At 35.5% G+C, this 20,021-nt stretch overlaps 1 protein-coding gene across 1 annotated transcript in view; it reads right to left on the reverse strand.

The window, feature by feature from the left end:
- Nucleotides 1-20,021, reverse strand: part of Adam32 (ADAM metallopeptidase domain 32) — a 116,357-nt gene that overhangs the window by 46,117 nt on the left and 50,219 nt on the right. The window contains exons 8-12 of the mRNA XM_074053315.1: nt 18,428-18,499; nt 18,080-18,246; nt 13,351-13,432; nt 8,087-8,223; nt 6,274-6,451 (exon numbers count right to left, since the gene is read on the reverse strand). Of these exons, the coding sequence (XP_073909416.1) occupies nt 6,274-6,451; nt 8,087-8,223; nt 13,351-13,432; nt 18,080-18,246; nt 18,428-18,499 (636 nt within the window). The remainder of the gene's footprint in view (nt 1-6,273; nt 6,452-8,086; nt 8,224-13,350; nt 13,433-18,079; nt 18,247-18,427; nt 18,500-20,021) is intronic.

The raw sequence follows: 20,021 nt of genomic DNA on the forward strand, positions 1-20,021 counted from the left end.
AATAGCTGGCAAAGATTTTCTCCCATTCTGTGCGCAGTCTCTTGAGTCTAGTGACTGTTTCTTTTGCTGTGCAGAAGCTTTTTAGTTTGATGCAGTCCCATATGTTCATTCTTTCTCTTAGATGCTGAGCCTTTTGAGTTCTGCTTGAGAAGTTGTTCCCTATGTCTACCTGTTTCTGTATATTTCCTTCTACTTCTTATAATTGATTCAAAGCTCCAGGTCTTAGAGTAAGGTCTGTGATCCACTTTGAATTGATTTTGGTATAGGGTGAGAGGCAATAATCTAATTTCAGTCTTCTACATGTGGATATCCAGTTTTCCCAGCAACACTGGTTGAAGAGGCCATCTTCTCTACCTTGTGTGTTTTGGGCTGCTTTGTTAAAGATCAGTTGGCTGTAGCTGTATTGGTTTATGTCTGGGTCTTCTATCCATCGGTATTCCTGTCTGGTTTTGTGCCAATACCATGCTGTTTTTATTGTTAAGGCTCTGTATTAGAGTTTGAGGTCAGGTATTGTGATTCCTCAAGCATTAGACTTTGTGCTCAGAAATGCTTTGGCTATTTGAGGTCTTTTGTGTTTCCATGTGTATTTCAGCATTGATCTATTTCTTGAAGAATGTTATTGGAATTTTGATAGGGATCATGTTGAACATGTAGATTGCTTTTGGTAGTGTGCCATTTTCACACTGTTGATTCTACCAATCCATGAACATGGGAAATATTTCCATCTTCTGATGTCTTCTATTTTTCTCTTCATTGGTTTATAGTTTTCATTGTAAAGTTCTTTGGTTTCCTTTGTTAAATTATTTCAAGGTACTTTATTATTTTGAGGCTATTGTAAATGGGATTGTTGCCCTGATTTCTTTCTCAGTCTGTTCATTGTTAGTATCCAGGAAGGCTCCTGATTTCTGTATGTTAATTTTTGTATCCTGCTACTTTGCCAAATGTTTATGATTTCCAATAGTCTTTGGTAGAGTTTTTAGTACCTTTTTGGTATAGGATCATGTCATCTGCAAATAGGGATAGTTTGACTTCTTCCTTCACTATTTGAATGTCTTCTTGCTCCTGTTTTATTGCTCTGGCCAGGAATTCCAAAACTATGTTGAATAGGAGCAGGAAAAGCAGACTTCTCTATCTCATTCCTGACTTTAGTAGGATTGGTTTCAGTTGTTCCCCCATTTAATATAATGTTGGCCATAGGTTTGTCATAGACAGACTTTATTATGTTGAGGAACATTACTTTTATTCCCAGTTTCTTCAAGCTTTCATGATGAATTTTGGCAATGACTTTTTCCAAATCTATTGAGATGACCATGTGACTTTTGTCCTTGTTTCTGTTTATATGCTGTATAACATTTATAGATTTGCATATGTTGAACCATCCTTGCATTTCTGGAAAGAAACTAACTTGGTCAAGGTATATGATCTTTTTGATGCATTGTTGAATTCTGTTTGCCAGTATTTTGTTGAGAATCTTTGTGTCAACAATCATTAAAGATATTAGTCTATAATTCTCTTTTTTGTTGCATCTATATTGGGTTTTGGAATGAGGGTAATGCTGGCTTCATAGAATGATTTTGGTAGTGGCCATTCCCTTTCTGTTTCCTGGAAAAGTCTGAGGAAAATTGGTGTTAGTTCTTCTTTAAAGATTTGGTAAAATTTGGCCATGAATACATCAGGTCCTGAGCTCTTTGTAGGGGGCTCTTTATTACTGCTTCAATCTCATTGCTTGTAATAGGTCTATTTTAATGGTTAATATTTTCTTAGTTAAATTTTGGGTTGTTATATACATTTAGAAATTTATCTATTTTGTCTAGATTTTCCAGTTTATTTGAATATAAGTTTTCAAAGTACTCTCTAATGATCCTCTGGATTTTGTTTGTATTTGTGGTTATATCCCCTTTTTCATCTTTGATTTTATTAATTTGGGTCTTTTTCTTCCTCAGTTTTATAATGTTGGCTAAAGGTTTGTGTCCTAAAATATGATCTATTTTGGAAAAAGATCCATGAGCTGCAGAAAAGAATGGGTATTGCATGATTGTTGTGTGAAATACTCTGTAGACGTCTATTATGTTCACTTGATCTAAGGTGTGCAGAAATTCTGAAGTTTCTTTGTTGATCTTTTGCCTGGATGACTTATCTATTGGTGATAGTGGGGTATTCAGGTCTCCCTCTATCACTGTGGTAGAGTCTACTTATGCTCTTGTTCCATTTGTGCTTTTTAATGTAATTGGTGTGCCTATGTTTGGTGCTAAGAATTGATATTTCCTCTTGATGAATGGTTCCTTTAAGTTATATGAAGTAAGCGTCATTGTCTCTTCTGATTTTAATCTGAAATCTACTTTGTCAGATATGAGTATAGCTACCCCTGCCAGTTTATGGGGCCTATTTGCTTGATAGAATTTTTTCCTCTCTTTAGCTCTAAGCCAGTGTTTATTTTTTTTCAGTGAGATGAGTCTCTTCTAAGCAACATATGGTTAAGTCTTGTTTTTTAACCTAGTTGTTATTCTATGTCTTTTGATTGGCACATTGAGGCTATTGACATTTGATGTTAGTATTGAGAGGTTTGTGGTGTTTTTAGTCATTCTTATTCCTCTGTTGTTTACTTTTTGTCTATTCCATGTTTACTGCTCTGCTTGGTCAAAATGGTTTATTCTTTCTTGCACCATCCTATCTCACTCTAATTTCTTCTTCAGTGTGTAAGAGTCTTTTTATTTTCTGTGTACTGGCTTAGTAGTCATGAATTCCTTTAGTTTTTGCTTGTTGTGGAAGGTTTTAATTTCTCCTTCAATTAGCAAGGATAGTTTTTCTGGATAGACTATGTCTAAGTTAACAGTTTTTTCTTTCAGGGCCTGGAATATGTCTTTCCATGACCTTCTTGCAATTAGAGTTTATGTTTAGAAATGTGCTGTTAGTCTAATGGGTTTGCCTTTATATGTAACTTGTCCTTTCTCTTTTGCAGCTTTCTGTTCTGTATGTTGAGTATTTTAACTATGATATGTCTGGGGTTGTTTCTGATGGTTTGGTGTTCTGTAAGCTTCCTGCACCTGGATGTTCTTCTCTTTCTAGAGACTGGGGACAATTTCAGGAATTATTTTATCGAATAGGTGGTTTATACCTTTAGTTTGTATCTCTTCTCCTTCTTCTATATGCATGATTCATAGGTTTGGTATTTTCATGGTGTCCCATATGTCTTGCATGTTCCATTCATGTTTTGTTAGGATGTTTTTTCCTGTTCTTTTACCATTTGATCTATTTCCTCAACTTTGTCTTCTGTTCCTGATACTCTATTTTTAACTTGCTCAACTTTGTCTGCCAAGCTTTCAATTGAGATTTTTATCTGGGATATTGAGCTGTTCACTTCAGAATGATTCATTTTCAGGATTTCTATACCTTTATTGAATTCCTCTTTCATATCCTGCATGGTCTTCTTAATTTCATTCATCTGTTTGTTTGAATTCTCTTTGAGCTCTTTCAGTTGTTTATTCATATCCTCTAGCTTTTGTGTCTCTTCTTTGAGTTCATTAATCATTCTTCCTATTATTTTTTTGAATTCAGTATTTGATTATTTCGTTCTCTTCACTATTGTTTAGATCCTTAGTGGTGGAGTTAGCTTTTGAGGAGCTATTGCATTGCTATTTCATGTTTCTAGTTTGAGATTTATGCATTTGGGTTATTTTTGGTTTGTGGTTCCAGTCCCTTGTGCCCCTGTTGTTGGGGTTTTAGGGTTTTACAGAACTTGGTGGTGGTTGAGCACTGGTGTGTTTTCTTCTCTCAAGATGGAGGGGCTAGTGGCTTGATATCAATCCCTTCAGCTTCTTATTCTCAAGATGTTGAATTCTATCCCCTGTTCCACATAGAACTACTAAAGCTGTCTCAGTTACTGAACTGCAGACTTGAAGTTACAGTAATCTCTAATGAAGATCAGTTACTGCTATTCTTCCTGTCTGTTTGGTTTCCAATTGGAGCAAAAATGAATCTTCATGGTCCTGGACAGCTAACAGTAGTAGGGGTTGTAGTGGGACAGAGACAGAGGGAAAGGTCTAGTAGGCATATGAAGTGAAAAGTTTATATAGTAGGAGGGGTTGTGGATAAGCTAATATAAGGCATAGATTAGGAGGCAGACTAGGATGGGTAGAAGAAAAAATAGGGGAGAGATAAGAGGAAGAATATTGGAGAAAATTAATAGACAAAAAATATAAGTTTCACAGAACTGAGAAAAGGAAAAAGAAAATCTGGGAATTCCTTTATCTATTGGAATTATTGGTATTAAACGAAGATTGAGGGAGGGTAGACAACAAGAAAGGAGATTGGTAACTAGGTTGCTGTTCTGCCAGTTGATAGGTAGAAAGTATGAACTGGGGAGAGTGGTAGAAAGGAGAGAAGAGAGTTTAGGGAGGTAAATTTGGAGATGGTTTATGGGGGTATTGTGAATGCCTACAGTGAGAGGGGAGGGAGGAAGGTAGTTTAGAAGAGGGAATTGGAGAGCAAGAAGACAAAACTGCTGTTGGAATGTATAGAAAAAAACAGCTGCAAGTAAATGAGCAAGAGATCTACATCATAGTTTCAGCAACAATATGCATAAATTTTACATAAAAATTGTGAATTTTCTATTGCTGTGGCTCTGATCCCACCCTTCTGTGTCTGAATTGTTCAGTCCACTAGAAGGCAGACTAAATTGGATACTTGCCTCTGGGTTGATGACTGGTACTATAGAGAGAGGGGTATTTGTAGATCTAACTCTTTGGAGTTTGTACTGACCACTGGCTAGCCTCACCCCATTCACATTTGCATTGTTCCCAACTCTCAAGGTCCCCAGAACTTACAGACTATAGTTATGCACCAAGCACAGGATTTTTGTCCAGATGTTGTCCAATCTCTGGAAGGCTAAAGGTGCAGCACCTTAATGGTAGTGCTGACACAATGTGTGTGTTAGCAACTGATCTTCATTAGGGATTACTTCAGTTCAGCAGTTCTGTGACCTCCGTGTGCTCTTGCTGGGTCCCAATAAATTTTCCCTATTAGGTACCTGTTCCTCACAGGTCTTCCGCTGATGGTCACACGTGCTCAATCAAGCAGGGGCCTTGCTGACCATGGTGGGATTCGCTGAGGCTCCAGTGGCGGGGGGGGGCTCACACCCTCCCAGGAAGTTTGCCATGGCTCCAGTGAGGGCTTGTGTTCTGAACCATAGCACAGTGTGACTTCACTTCTGCCCACCAGGTCCCCACAGCTCTCCTGGCAGATTGCCCACTGGGCGCCTTTGTTGTTTGGGCACCAAACTTCTCCACATGGTTCTTGTGCTGAAGGTTTCAGTTCTGCCAGCCCTGCTGTGGTTGCCAACGCTTAGCTCTGGTACTTGGCTCTAGCGCACAGCAGGAAGTGCAAACCTGCAACCGTTTCTCTGTATTTTGTTGTTTCAATTGGTTTAGGTTCAGACAGAGTTCTGATTCTGGCTGCCTGTGGGGCCTGGGATGTGTCTTTCCAGGGCCCTCAGTTTCCATGTTCCTTTGGGAGCTCCATGTGAAGTTTGGAATTATCAGCAAACCGCCATCTTGAATCTCCTTGTTCAAACATTTCAACCGCTAAAATCTATACAGTATTTTCTCTTTCTTTCATTTATTCATATTCAAATTTTACTATTTTGTTTCTTTTTTACCATATTATTGTTGTACACTGTAACATTTACAAAAGTTCTTACAATATATCATAGTTGAATTCACCCCTTCCATTATTTCCTTTTATTTCACCTTCCCCCATTCTTAGAATAGTTTCAACAGGTCTCATTTTTCCATTTTCATACATGAGTACATAATATTTCACTACATTCACTCTCCTAAACCCTTTCCTTACATCCTCCCCCCTTCCACTGATACCAACCCCCATTCAGGACCTATTTTACCTTCCTGTTCTCCGTTTTTGAAAAATGACATTTTCTGTTATTGTTGTTTCAGATAGCTACACTGGGAGTTTCATTGTGACATTTCCATGTATATTTGTATTATAATCCAAACTGGATCATCCACTCTATTTTTCTCCTTTAGGTGCAGCATATGGTTAATGTACTTCTATAGAAGAATGAATATAGCATATTTAAACCTGATGAACACACCAGAAGAAGGGGACTAAGGTACACAGTATTTTCTTATACTTCACTTCAAACTAATTTAATTACTTCCAGTATTCTGCATGTCCTCAGTCATATTTTAGATGTATAACATTTATGAAAAAGAAACAAACTAAAACAATAAATTTGTTAATCAAAATTATCAGACTTACATCTGGAGGACCACAGTCACATATTTCATTTCCTTCCACTATACCATTGCCGCAGACAGGTCTTGGAGTCATCTGCATCTGTGGTTTATTCTGAAGACATTTGGCACCCGCATTTGAAATAAAACTTTCATAGTCTCTCAAACTGCAATTGCTGAAAGTCTTCATACCACTGGACTGCCTAAAGATGAAGCCATATCATGTCACTGGCAATACACTTCTGAAACCTTAATTGTGTATCATATTAAGTTAATTTCAAAATGTTAAGTTTAATAACTAAAAATAAATACTCCTAATAGGTGCTCATAATCATTCTTGAGGAGGCCATGTGATTTCATTTCATTCACTGGAATGCAGGTCATTATTAAAACAAAATTAAGTGCAAATCAATAGCAAAAACTAATATTGATTTTAAAAATAAGCAAAGAATTAGTCATTGCTTCAAATAAAAATGTATACCCAATTATCAATAAACTTTTATCAAACAAATTATACTCTTAGTTATGAAGTTTCTCAAAGACCTCAAATAAATGGTACATTAATCAAATGTTTTTATAGTTATATCCATGTAGCACTAATAAGGATAAATTCAGAGAGTACTTCCATGGGATGAGTCACTCTGGGTATGTAGCAAAAAAATCTGTAAGGCAAAGAGGAAACTGACATTTATTGAGACCTTAATTATGAATCAAATATTTTATATATTTGATTAGTTATTCTGAATCACAAAATTAGGAGATATTATCAGCATTTCATAGAAACTGAACTAAAGGTCAAAGAAAATACAAAACTGAAAAGTCAGACAGCTTGTAAATTGAAGGATGAGTAATCACACAGTTTTTAAACTGTATATATTTATGGACTACAAGGTACTGTTTTGATATGTACTTGTTACAGAATAATTAAATCAAGCAAAGTGGCATATCCATCACTTCACTACTTTTGTTGTTGCAAGAACATACTGTCTTAGCAGGAGTATGTGCATAGGTTGTACACAAATACAGGCTGAGTATCCCTCATCCAAAATTATTGAAACCAGAAGTATTTCAGATTTTTTTAATTTCAGAAGGTGTACCTAGACCCTGGTCATGAGATTCAGGTCTAAACACCACTTGTGTTTCATATGCATATTATACACATAGCTTAAAGGGTAATTTTACACAGTGTGTTTAGTGTACCTGCATTTTGACTGCATCCCCATCACATGAGGTCAGGTGTAGAATTTTCCACTCATGGTATGTTGGTGCTCAAAAACTTTCATAATTTAGAGCATTTAGATTCTGTATTTCAGATTAGGGATGCTCAACCTCTACTGTTCCATTTTATATAAGGGACTCTGATCATCCTAAGATTTGGAATCCTAGAAGAGAGATCCTGGACACAATTCCCATGGATATCAGGAAAGGGCTATGTGCAAAACTATTCAGCCTTTAAGCAGAAGGATACTCTGTCATTCAAAACAAAAACCCATGAACCCAAGGCATAGAAAGACTAATCTAAAACAAGAATTATGCCTTCAAAAGAACACTTGTTATTGCTTGTTAACATGTTTTCAAAGATTCTTACGAAGTGCTTTCATAAATACATATGCTAAGGAATACTCTTTTGCTAGTGTGTATTGCAGATTGGACTTATTTTCCTTGATTATCCTTAATGGTATATCTTACCCTATGTGACTCTTACACTTAAAATTACATGTTTACATTTTGTTGTGAAATTGAGCCCTTTGTAGTTAATTTGTGCTAGTAAATATAGTAAATACTATATTTAAAACAAAATACACATGACCAATAAGTAAACCATTTTTAAAACTTACATAGCCTCTGGATTCATTATACAGATAGCTTCTGAACAGTGACATTTCACTGGATCATCATATGATATTCCCAGACTAAGTCCCAACATCTGAGTGACAATAACTGAAAATGCCTCCAAATTTATGTCCTTGGGATACTAGAACAAAAAAGAAATTTCAAAGGAAAGACATCTCATTTAATGGTCATTAAAAATAATCCTGTTCTAACTCTGAACATTTTTACTTTTGTATCAAATAGTTAAGGAAAATGAAATGTAGTTCCCTGGACAGGTGAGAAGATGGCACTCTCATGAAATTTTACTGAGATATAGGAGATTCAGCCAATGCCAAGCTTTGCCAATTGACCACCTAACAAGATTCTGAGGTTGCTACCATAACTATACAAACCATGTATTTTTGATAAAGAGAAAATTTTCATCAGACTTTTGGCTCTATGGACCATAATTTTTCCATTCATCCAATTTCTTACAAGAGCTCTGATATTCATTTAGGACAGTCTACATAAACCAAGTTACCCAATTTAAGTGTGTTGTCAGCAGGAAAGCTAGGACCTTTGTTGACACTGTGACTCATATCAGGAAAAGTTAAAGAAAACAGACACTCTGGATAGCATTCTTGGGTTAGATAATGTATAGAACCAGTGCACAGCTCTTGCCAACGAGAACTAGAACAGTGTTAATTCATAGCATGCGATGACACCATTTCTCAAGTTATCACTAAGCTAGCTAGTGGAGGGAAAGTTGTAAAGAAGATTGAAGGGTGGACTGCAGAAGGTCCCAAAAGGTGATAGTTAGCCAGGGAGACACTTCTCCTTCCCAGGAAACATCTGTTTGCACCAGAGAGACATCTCCACCCTCGAACAAGGAAAAAAAAAGGCTATAAAAACCCAATTTCGAACCTGACCTAAGGTACCACTGGTTTCCAGGTCCCACTGCATGACCTCATGCAGCCTTTCTCTTCTCTTCTCTACAAATAAAATCTTTCTGACCTCTACCGCTCAAGTCTGCTTCTGCTTTCAATCTCAGAGCAGACCAAGAACCCCAACACCCAAAAATTCCTGCGTGTCATCTGTGTATCAAGATCAAGGCATTTTATTGCTAAGGTACCCACAGCAATAATGAAGATTTTGTAGTCATCTTGCAAAAAATGTAGGCTTATGGAGGTCAGATGGTCAACTGGATCTTGTTGCAAGTTCTAACATTGAATCTAGTTCGTCTACCATTGCCTGTAAATGGATCCTACTATTATTTTCCAAATTTGAATTATGGCTGGAATAGAAGTACTAGGCAAATTCCTCACATTGGTCTCCAAATGGAGTGAGAGCTATTGTGCTAAAGAGGTCCATAGGAAAGCCATGGAATTGCTCTCAAGATAAATAAAAATAATACAGCAACCCTAGGAGAATTACATAAACTAATGCCAACCTCAAAGTTGGAAACTGTAGGATTAATGATGAATATAATATCATTGCTTAACTTGCTTGTTTGCCTGGTACAAAAGTCAAATGACAGGTGGAAAAATGACTGTAAATTACTCCAAACTTAATTTGGTAATGGCAGCAACCACACTGGAGATGCCCAATATGGAATCTTTACTGGGTGTCAATCAACACAGCCTCTGGCAAGTGGCAGGTAGCAACTGACCCAGTAATCCCCTTTTTTAATCCATCAGTAGCAGTAACTATCACAGAAGAGGGCAGTCACAGGGGATCCGAAGTAAATCACTGCTGAACCTTGCCTATGGCTATGCCAACTCTCCGCTTTAGCCGAGAGAAAACTTGATTGTCTTTACAGCACACAAAACATCATGCTGGCCCCACTGTCCTGGTGATAATAGCTTACTAGACCTGATAAAAGGAAGTAGCAAATATCACAAATAAAATGTATGCATTTTATGTTTTAATGCATTTTATGTTTTAATAAAATGTATGCATGTTAGAGAATAGGAATTAATTCTGCAACACTTCAGGAACCTGCTACAATGGTTAAATTCTTAAGGCTGCAGTAATTTACAATATATCAAGAAACCCTTTCCAAAATTAGACACAAGTTTATAAACTTACTGTATCCTAGTAAACAAAATAGGAACTCTATATTTGATGGTCTTAGAGGCAACATATGCCATATTTGGATAAACTGCTCTGAATAATTTGCCAGTCATTCCATAAGGAGGTCCTAGGTTGATACTTGTCCCAATATAGGTTGAAAACATGATATGAAACAGTGACTTTGACCTCAATGTCTCAACAGGAAATAGCTATCACCTGATCCACAAATCATAAAGTTGGATGCTTACAGCAATGCTCTATTGAACAGGTTTAGAAAGAATAAGTAAACTTCACAAACAAGTAGCTCAGACTCCCATGGTAAAATGTTCCTTTTGCTTCCTCTCCTAACAACTCAATGATACTTTTTATGACCCTGAATATACATGTATTGTTAAAAGACAAGGAAAAAGCACAGGCCTAGTCTATGACTGGATCAGTAAGCTATGCCAGCAGCAGCCAGAAGTGGACATTGAAGTCTCGTTCAAAAGAACAAGAAGCCAGGTATGGTGTTACACTTATGTAGTCCCAGCTATTCAGGAGGATGAGAAATGAGAATAGCAAGTTTGAGGCCAACCTGGCCAATACAGCAAGAGTGAGGAGGAGAAAGAGGAGAAGAAGAGGGGGAAGAGGGAGGAGGAAAAAGAGGGGAGGAAAGGGGGGTGAGAGGAAGAAAAAGACAGAAAAGAAAAAAGAAAGAAGAAAGAGAGAGGGAGGGAGGGAGGGAGGGAGGAGGGAAAGTGCTTACTGTACTTTCATTTTGTAGGCCAATTTCCCCTTTCAGTTATTCATTTTTATAAATGTCACATGGATTAGTCACTGAGAAACTCAGTAACAAGGAGACAACACAACTACAGGTTTTGCGCTGTTCATGAATTGAGTCATATTGGTGCCCAATGGCCAATCACCAATAGACTTTGAAAGAAGTGATAATTAGTACAATCATGTCATTTACCTAGTGATTTGTAACCTGAAGAACTTTATGCAGATACTCACTTAATACAGCATTTTCTCCACAGGGCCATCCCACTTCAATTTATCACATTTTGTATTTCTATACTAAAGCCACAAATATCAGGTGGCCCTGTCCACATAATTATCCGATGTTCTAGTAATCACTCTTGTCTGTTGAACCTCTTTATGTCAAGAACTTTACAACACACACACACACACACACACACACATACACACATACACACACACACACATACATATACACACACTTTCATGTCCTTTAGAAGTTACTATCCTTTTCTCATTCCCAACAACTACTATTGGAACTTCTAACACTATGAATTAGATTGCCTGTCTTTGATATTGTGTCAGACATATTTTAAATATTTGGAGGGTAAGATCTCTTTCACGCAATGTTATGATTGTAAGATTTATTCATGGAATTTGCGTGACAGTAGCTCACACATTTTCACAATGAGTATGGACATTATGTGACTATGGCACTTTTTATTTACCCATCATACTCTTGATAGACATTTGGGGTGTTCTCAGTTTATGCTATTAGAAAAAGGCTGCCATGGACATTCTTTCAATGCACATATCTATCTATTTGTGTACACAGAAACAGGTATCTGCTCACTTTAAGCATGTTACTAGTTTTGTAAAGTGACTATAGCAATTTTCACTCCATAAACAATACATGAGATTTGTAGTTTCTCTGCTTTCTGTATTTACATTTACTGATTGAATTTTTAACCAGATTATGTATTAATGTCAAATATGTTCAGCACATACAAGAACATGTGAGAAAATTCACATAACCTGGCATTTTACCACCCAGGCAGAGAGAACCACCATCAACACTTTGAATGATGTGCATGTTCTCTCTCTCTCTCTCTCTCTCTCTCTCTTTCTTTCTCTCTCTCACACACACACACACACACATCTTTTTTATTGTGTGCTTGTTTACAGTACTGGTAGCGATTGAACCCAGATCCTCAAGCATGACAAGAAAGCACTCTACCATATGTACTTTTTTTTTTAATATGGTACTTTGTAGAACAAATTTTTAATCTCTAAAACTTAAATTTTATTATGGAAATAATGCATACACATAAAAAATTTTTAAACTGTAAATGTATAAAGCAAGAAATGACAGTGAAGCTCTCCCTTTTATACCTTCCATAGAGTCCTGGTTAAGAATTTGCATTAGGGAGCGAGGGGAAGGGGGGAGAAATGACCCAAACATTGTATGCATATATGAATATAATTTTACAAAAAGAATTTGCATTAAATTCCTCTGTTAGTTAATTCATTTATTTAAAAATACATATACTGCTTTCTTACCCCTACTTTGATTATAAACTATAGGTAATATTGGCAATATTAACTCCAACACATTTAGTCCAGTACTTGGGGTTCTTTTATTTTAAATTAAATGTTTGTTTTGCAGTTCTGGGGATTGATCCCAGGGCCTCACCATATTAAGCAAAGTGCTATACCACTAAGCTCCCCCAAACCCTCTTCATTTTTTATTTTAAATAATATTTGTACACCTTAGACAATGCTCATTGATTACTTGCTATTAAAAGTAAGAGGTACAACATAGTTGTATACTTTTATCCATTGCCAAAATTTATAAAATTTATAATTTATTCTATATGATTTTTATATATGTGCTTAATAAGTATGGTATGGTTACATAAACTGCTGTGTAGGCTTTTTAAAATAATATTTAAACTTGTTTTTAAAAATTGTTAGTAGGATGGGAAGAGGCTGGACTACATGACTGTCAATAATGTATTTAATTTTACCAGTGATTTTTATATGTAATGCATTTATAAATACAATAAATATTTAAAGTACACATAAAAGTTTCTTTTAAATTCTATCTCTAAGAAGTTTGAAGTATTTTAAAGATTTTTATTGAAGTTTCTTTGTTTCTTTTGATTTTGAAGCTACATTACCTATAATGACATTTCTCCAATTTAACATCTACACACAAAAATCTATCTAAATTATACAAATTCCCTTACAGATAATTTCTCATAATGCACTGTTTGTACATATATTTTATACCCGCTTTAATTTCCAAATATACCTAATAGCAACTAAAAATAAGTCTTCCTTCCACACACTTCAAAATATTAATAGCAAAGGAAAGCAAATTGAAATTTCTAAATATAAGCGGTATGAAATATATGCACTCATGTTGAATAATTTTTAATGTGTTCACTTTTTATAAAAAGATTAAACAATTACATACCATCACAATTCCTACAGAATAACGGGTAACACACATCTTTCCAGGAAACGTTGCTCCCACATAATTTGGATAATAACTGTAACTAAATAAGTATACATAATTAATTTTAGCAGACAACTTAAATGTGAGCATTCCTGCTAATTTAAGTCTCTAGTTGGTAAAATACTAGTCTGAAGCAAACTGAGGTATAATTGTTCAATATGTCCTTAAACATTTCAAATTGGAGAAGTTCCCAACTAAATTATGTTAAGTTTTAAGACATATCCACAAGTTTTTGATGGCTTCTCATCACATTTGAGTTTACCAAAGCCTTTATTCAAACATTTTGATGAAAAACATTTTCTTAAAGTGACAGTGACAGAAAGTTTTAATGCATGGATAAGAATATGTTACTCTTCTGTAGAAAAGTTCAACTGTTTTTCATAGAATTACTTGATTATTTCCCAGCCAAACATTATCATTCATCTTTGAGAAAGAATGCATATAAACGGTCACATTGCAACAGTGCTATTCTTGGAGTTTTACATGAATCACCTCATTTGTTTTTATTTAGTAGCCAATAAAAATTTTAATAAGGGTTTTATTTAACACTAAAACATTTTCCATTCTAAGCAGAAAACATCTGTAAATGTTTTCGAGTCTGTACGAATACATTTATCTATACATTTATATATACATACACATGACTAAATGTAAGCAGCTAGTTATATATATGATTTTGAGTGCATATTTGATTGCATCTTCATATCCTTTTGAGTGTTTTGTTTTTTATCATACATTAGTAATATGAGGATATTTCATTGTGGTAATTCAGTACATGCATACAGTGTACCTTGAACAACTTCACTCCATTACGTCCCATTCCACCTCTCTCTTCCTCTCTCTTTCAAACAATGTTTGGTGAGTTTCATTATGCTATCTTCATATGTATAGATGCAGTGTACTTCCATCTTCTTCACACCTAAGTTCCTTTTCCTTTCTCCCTCCTCCCCCATTAACCCACCCCCAGAGAGTCCCCATACACATTCATGTCCCATTATTATCATCACCATCATCATCATTTTAGGTCTAAGTTCCACAAATGAATGAGAATATGCAATATTTGGCCTTTGAGCTTGGATTATCTCACCTAGCAAGATCTGAGGGGGAAGAGGGAGAGGAGGAATAGGAATATTTAATGGAGGGGCGAATTTGTTCAATATACACACATGTATGGAATTATCGTAATGTAATCCCCTTGTTTAATAATGTATGATAAATCGAATGTTAATGTAAAATAAGATGCTAAAATAAAAATTCATACAACAGAGAGAAAACCCTAATTATATTAGTAAACTATAGACTTTAGTTCAACAATAATGTACCAATATTGGTTTATAGCTTGCAAGAAAAGAACCATACCAATCACAGATGTTAAAAAATACAGGAAGCTGGAGGGGGAGGTAAAGGCAATGTATGGAAATTCTGCACCTACTGCTTATTTTATCTGTAAAACTAAAATTCCTCTATAAAAAATAGTGTATTAATGTAAAAAGTGAATTTAGTACTTATCAAAATTAATTGCAATTCTATATATCTTCAGTATATATTAGAATATTTAAGATATTATTTACATTAGCACCAAAATATCAAAGACCTAGAAATAAATATCAAAATTATCTGTAAGATCTCTGCAGAAAACTGCCAGCATTTTCCAAGAGACTAACAAAGGCTTTATAAGTGAAGCAGTGTACTATAATCCTTGATTGGGATATTCAACATAATAAATAAATGTAGATTTGAAGACTCAGCTTTGTAAATATGTCAGCCCACCACCAACTGATATATAGAATTACTTTAAGCCCTGAAAGTTCCTAACAGGTATTGGGGACTGGACAAGTGTGAGGTAAAAGTACTAGTGAAATTGGTGGAAAACTGGCTATCCATGTGACAGGAAATAAAATTGGGCCTCTCTTTTATAATATATAAAAATTAATAAAATATGCGCTGAAGACTTAAATTATAAAAACTAGTGTTATTACTCCTTAAAACACAAACAATCTAGGACACAGAAAAAACTTTTCACCATATCAGAAACCCAAAAGTAAAAAAGAAAAGATCAACAAAGTTAGTCATGTGAAATATAAAATTTTCCATGTAGCAAAATAAGAGTACATATAGAAAAAAATTCTCATGCAGAAAACAAAAGGTTAATATATAAACCTTAAAAACACCCTCATAAAGTACAAGGAAAGAGTCACATGAAATGAAATCCACTGCTCAATTCCACCAGTGATCAGAAAAAAACAAGATGATAATGACAGTAATTTATGTCCATCAGACTAGCAAAAAATAAAAAGAGTAACAGATTTAGCAATAATGTGAGAGAAAGATTAATGATATGTGAGGGAAAGACTAACCTCACACATACAAAAGGAAATATTGACATGCTAACTTTAAAATATACAGAGAGAAATACATAAATATAAAAACATTGTTGATTATTGCTAACAAAGCTATTATGACTATAATTATAAATTTGTAACTGCCATCCCTATAAAACTAGCACTTTTAAATAATGTAGAAACATAATTAGGACTTATAACCTACTTTAACAAATCTTTGATCAACCTTATAATGAAATATAAACCTTACAAGATAACTCTAGTCTACTTATATAGTGGTTAAGGGTGGGCACTGAAGTGACAAACTGAGTTCAAATCCTTGATATGCTGCTAGATACAAAAGTCCCAATATGGCTTAACTTCTTGGAATCTCTTCATTTATTTTATTTGTTATTGTGCTGGGTAGGAGTACATTGTGGCATTTACAAAAGTTCTTACAATATATGGAATGTATCATACTTGAATTCACCCCCTCCACCATTTTCCCTTATTCCCCACCTCCCCCCAGTCCTGGAATAGTTTCAGCACGTCTCATTTTTCCCATTTACATACTTGTATACGCAGTATTTGCACTATATGCACCTTCCCACACCCTCTCCCCACCTCCTCCCCCTCCCACTGGTACCAACCCTCCCAGGCAGGACCTGTTCTGCCCTCCTATTCTCCAGTTTTGTAAAAAAAAAAAAAAAAAAAAAAAAAAGATGACATTTTCCTTTGTTTAAACTCACAGAGTGTTTACTTGTGACATTTCCATGCATACACATATTACAACCTGAATTGCTGCATCTCCTCTGTTTTCCTTCCTTCCACCTTAGTCCCCCAACCTTCTTATGGTAGTTTCAACAGGTTTAAAAACTTGTATTCATTCCTATATAGAGAGTACATCAACCATATTCACCTTCTTAACTTCCTTCTTTTACCCTCCCCTTATGTTGACCTCTCCTTAGCGTGACCTGTTTTATGATCCAGCAATTCCACTCCTCGGGATACCCCCAAAGGAATGTGAGTCAGGTTACAATAAAGGCACATGGACATCCATGTTTATTGCAGCATTATTCCATAGGAAAGTTATGGAAACAGCCAAGATGCCCCACTACTGACTAATGGATTAAGAAAACGTGGTATTTATATACAATGGAATTTTATTCGGCCACAAAGAAAAATGAAATTTTGTCGTTTGCAGGTAAATGCATGGAACTGGAGAACAGCATGTTAAGTGAAGTTAGCCAGGCTCAGGAAGCCAAAGCCACATGTTTTCTCTCATATGTGGAATCTCTTCATTTTAAAAGGTTGATAAACTTAGACATAAATATGAATAATCTTTTTTATTGCTTGACAAACAAAAAGAAAGCACAGACCTGAATAAAGCACAGAGAAAATAATCTGAAACTAACAAACAGCTCCCTAAATTAACCTACATGATTCTCAGAGTTCTGTTTTTTCTTCGTAGGAACACTGAAACATTATTCTTGTTTACTGTTAGCACACTATAGTCATACAGGGGATATATTGTTACATTTGCACAAGTGCTTACCATACATCTTAATTAGATTCACCCCCTCCATCTTTCTCTTTAGCTTCTTCCTCCTCCCCTTCTAAGATTCCACCTCACCCCTGTTAGAATAGCCATCGTCAAAAACACCACCAACAACAGGTGTTGGCGAGGATGCGGGGAAAAAGGAACCCTCTTACACTGTTGGTGGAAATGTAAACTAGTACAACCACTCTGGAAAAAATCTGGAGGCTACTTAAAAAGCTAAGCATTGATCTACCATATGATCCAGCAATACCACTCTTGGGGATATACCCAAAAGACTGTGACACAGGTTACTCCAGATGCACCTGCACACCCATGTTTATTGCACCACTATTCACAATAGCCAAGTTATGGAAACAGCCAAGATGCCCCACCACTGACGAATGGATTAAGAAAATGTGGTATTTATACACAATGGAATTTTATGCTGCCATGAAGAAGAACGAAATGTTACCATTCGCTGGTAAATGGATGGAATTGGAGAACATCATTCTGAGTGAGGTTAGAACAATTTCAACAGGTTTCATTGTTGTATTTTCATGCATGAATACAAAGTATGTCTGTCATATTGGCCCTCCTTCACCCTTTCCTTATGCCCTCCCACTCCCACTGGTACTCTTCCCCAGCCAGGATCTGTTTTACCATCCTGTCCTTCATTTAAAATTTTTTTATTAGTTTATGGTAGTTACACAGGGGGGTTGGTTGTGACATTTCCATACATTCATGTGTTGTACCCCAAATTGCTTCATCTCCTCTGTTATTCTTCTACCCCATTGCCCAAAGAAGAGGAATGAAACATTATTCTTACATGAATAGATATGCAACATCATGAGGTCTTAGGGTAAGATAAGATTGTTTCCATTCTGCAAATCTTCGCAATACTTCATCTACCTCCCCAATTGTAGAAATCTTATTTTTATCTGACCACAACTCCAATGATGACAGCACAACAGTAACTTTAAATTGGTTAAACACCTGAAAACAAAAGAAATAAATACATGCAAGATTAATATTATTGATATGATTTTATAATAACCTATAAATTATTTCAATATTTTCACAAATCCAGTCACTTTACATGGATTCCTTGGTTCAAGTTAGTGCAAATGATAATTCAATACAAAATGAAATCTGATGTGAAAAGGAAAATACTTACTGAATTTACAAGGCTGATCATTTCCACAACTTTATTTGTTACAATCATGCTATCAGAGCCCAAGTAATCATACTGAAAGACAGAATTTTATAGTTAAACACAACTTGTTATGTAATGTTTTAAAGAAGTACTACTGTCAGAAGTTTGAGGAGGCTGATATGGCATTTAAAATAAGACATTAACAAATAAAAAATGAATATAAACTTGATCACTCACATTACTGATGGAAATGTAAAATGCTACAGCCACTCTGGAAATAGTTTGAAAACTTCTTTCAAAACAAATAATGGGATTACTCTACGAACTTACTGCACTCCTGAACATTTAATCCAAAGAAATGAAAACTAGTGCTCACGCGCACACAAAAACCAACACATGAACAGACTTAGCAGCACTGCTTGTAATAGTCCAATGGTTAAACAAAGTAATACAACATTCATTCCATGAAATATTGCTCAGCAAGAAAAGAAAATGAACTGTTGACATATGGAACAGCTTGGGAAAACCTCAAGAAAATTATGCTGAGTTTAAAAAAAAATCCCCAAAGGACACATACTGTATGAGAACATAATGGAATATTTGTGAAGGGAAATATCCATAAAAAGGATTAACAGCTGGGAGTATAGTTTAAGTGGCAAAGTGCTTGCCTAGCAAACATCAAGTTCTGTGTTCAATCCCCAGTACTGCTGCAAAAAAAATAAATAGATTAGCCTAAGTTTTAAGGCGGGAGTCATAGTAAAGCATATGCAAGAAGCTCTGGGTTCAATCTCTAGTAATGCAAAGAGAAAAGGAGGAAAAAGCCAAGGGGGAGGAGAAGGGTATGTGGGTGAGAGTCATAAGAATAGAGCTGTTGATCATCTTGACTGTGGTGGTGGTTACACAAGACTACTGATGTGACACTAGAGCATAAAACCACAACGCACACACGCACACATGCACACACGAGTGTATATTTGTGTTAGAATCAGAATAAACTCTGGACTGTAACATCAAACTCCATGTACTATACATATAGATCAACTCTCTGGATATTTCACAGGACCCTTAATTTATTCAAAAATAAGCTCATATCCAAAACTAAGTTAAACTCGCCACCTTCTCTCAAAAAACATCTGTTCCTATTTGTATTTTCACTTCCCTTATGAATGGTATTATCATCTATCATATCCCACCTTTGTTACCATGACAGCATATATTTTTTCCATTTGTTCGCTGCTGTATACCTTCTTCTTCTCCTTTTTAATAGTGCTTATTAACAGTACAAAGGGGTTACACTGTAATGTTTTCATGCATGCATATAATAGACTTTGTCGAATTCACTCTCTCTTTTTTACAGTATCTAACTGTATTATCCTTTTTCATATGTTCATATAATGTACTTTAATCATATTCAATCTCTATCGCCCTTTTTTTCACAATCTCCCCTCCCACTCATTTCACCTCCCCGCAGAGAATATCCTGTTTGCATTCATGACATTTTTTGGTCTACATTCTGCACATGAAAGAACACATGTAATATTTATGTTTCCGAGCATGGCTTATTTTGTGTGATGATCTCTGGTTCTATCCATTCTCTTGCAAATAACATAGTTTG

The sequence above is a fragment of the Castor canadensis genome, chromosome 14 (genome assembly GCF_047511655.1).
Source record: "Castor canadensis chromosome 14, mCasCan1.hap1v2, whole genome shotgun sequence".
NCBI classification, from domain to species: domain Eukaryota; kingdom Metazoa; phylum Chordata; class Mammalia; order Rodentia; family Castoridae; genus Castor; species Castor canadensis.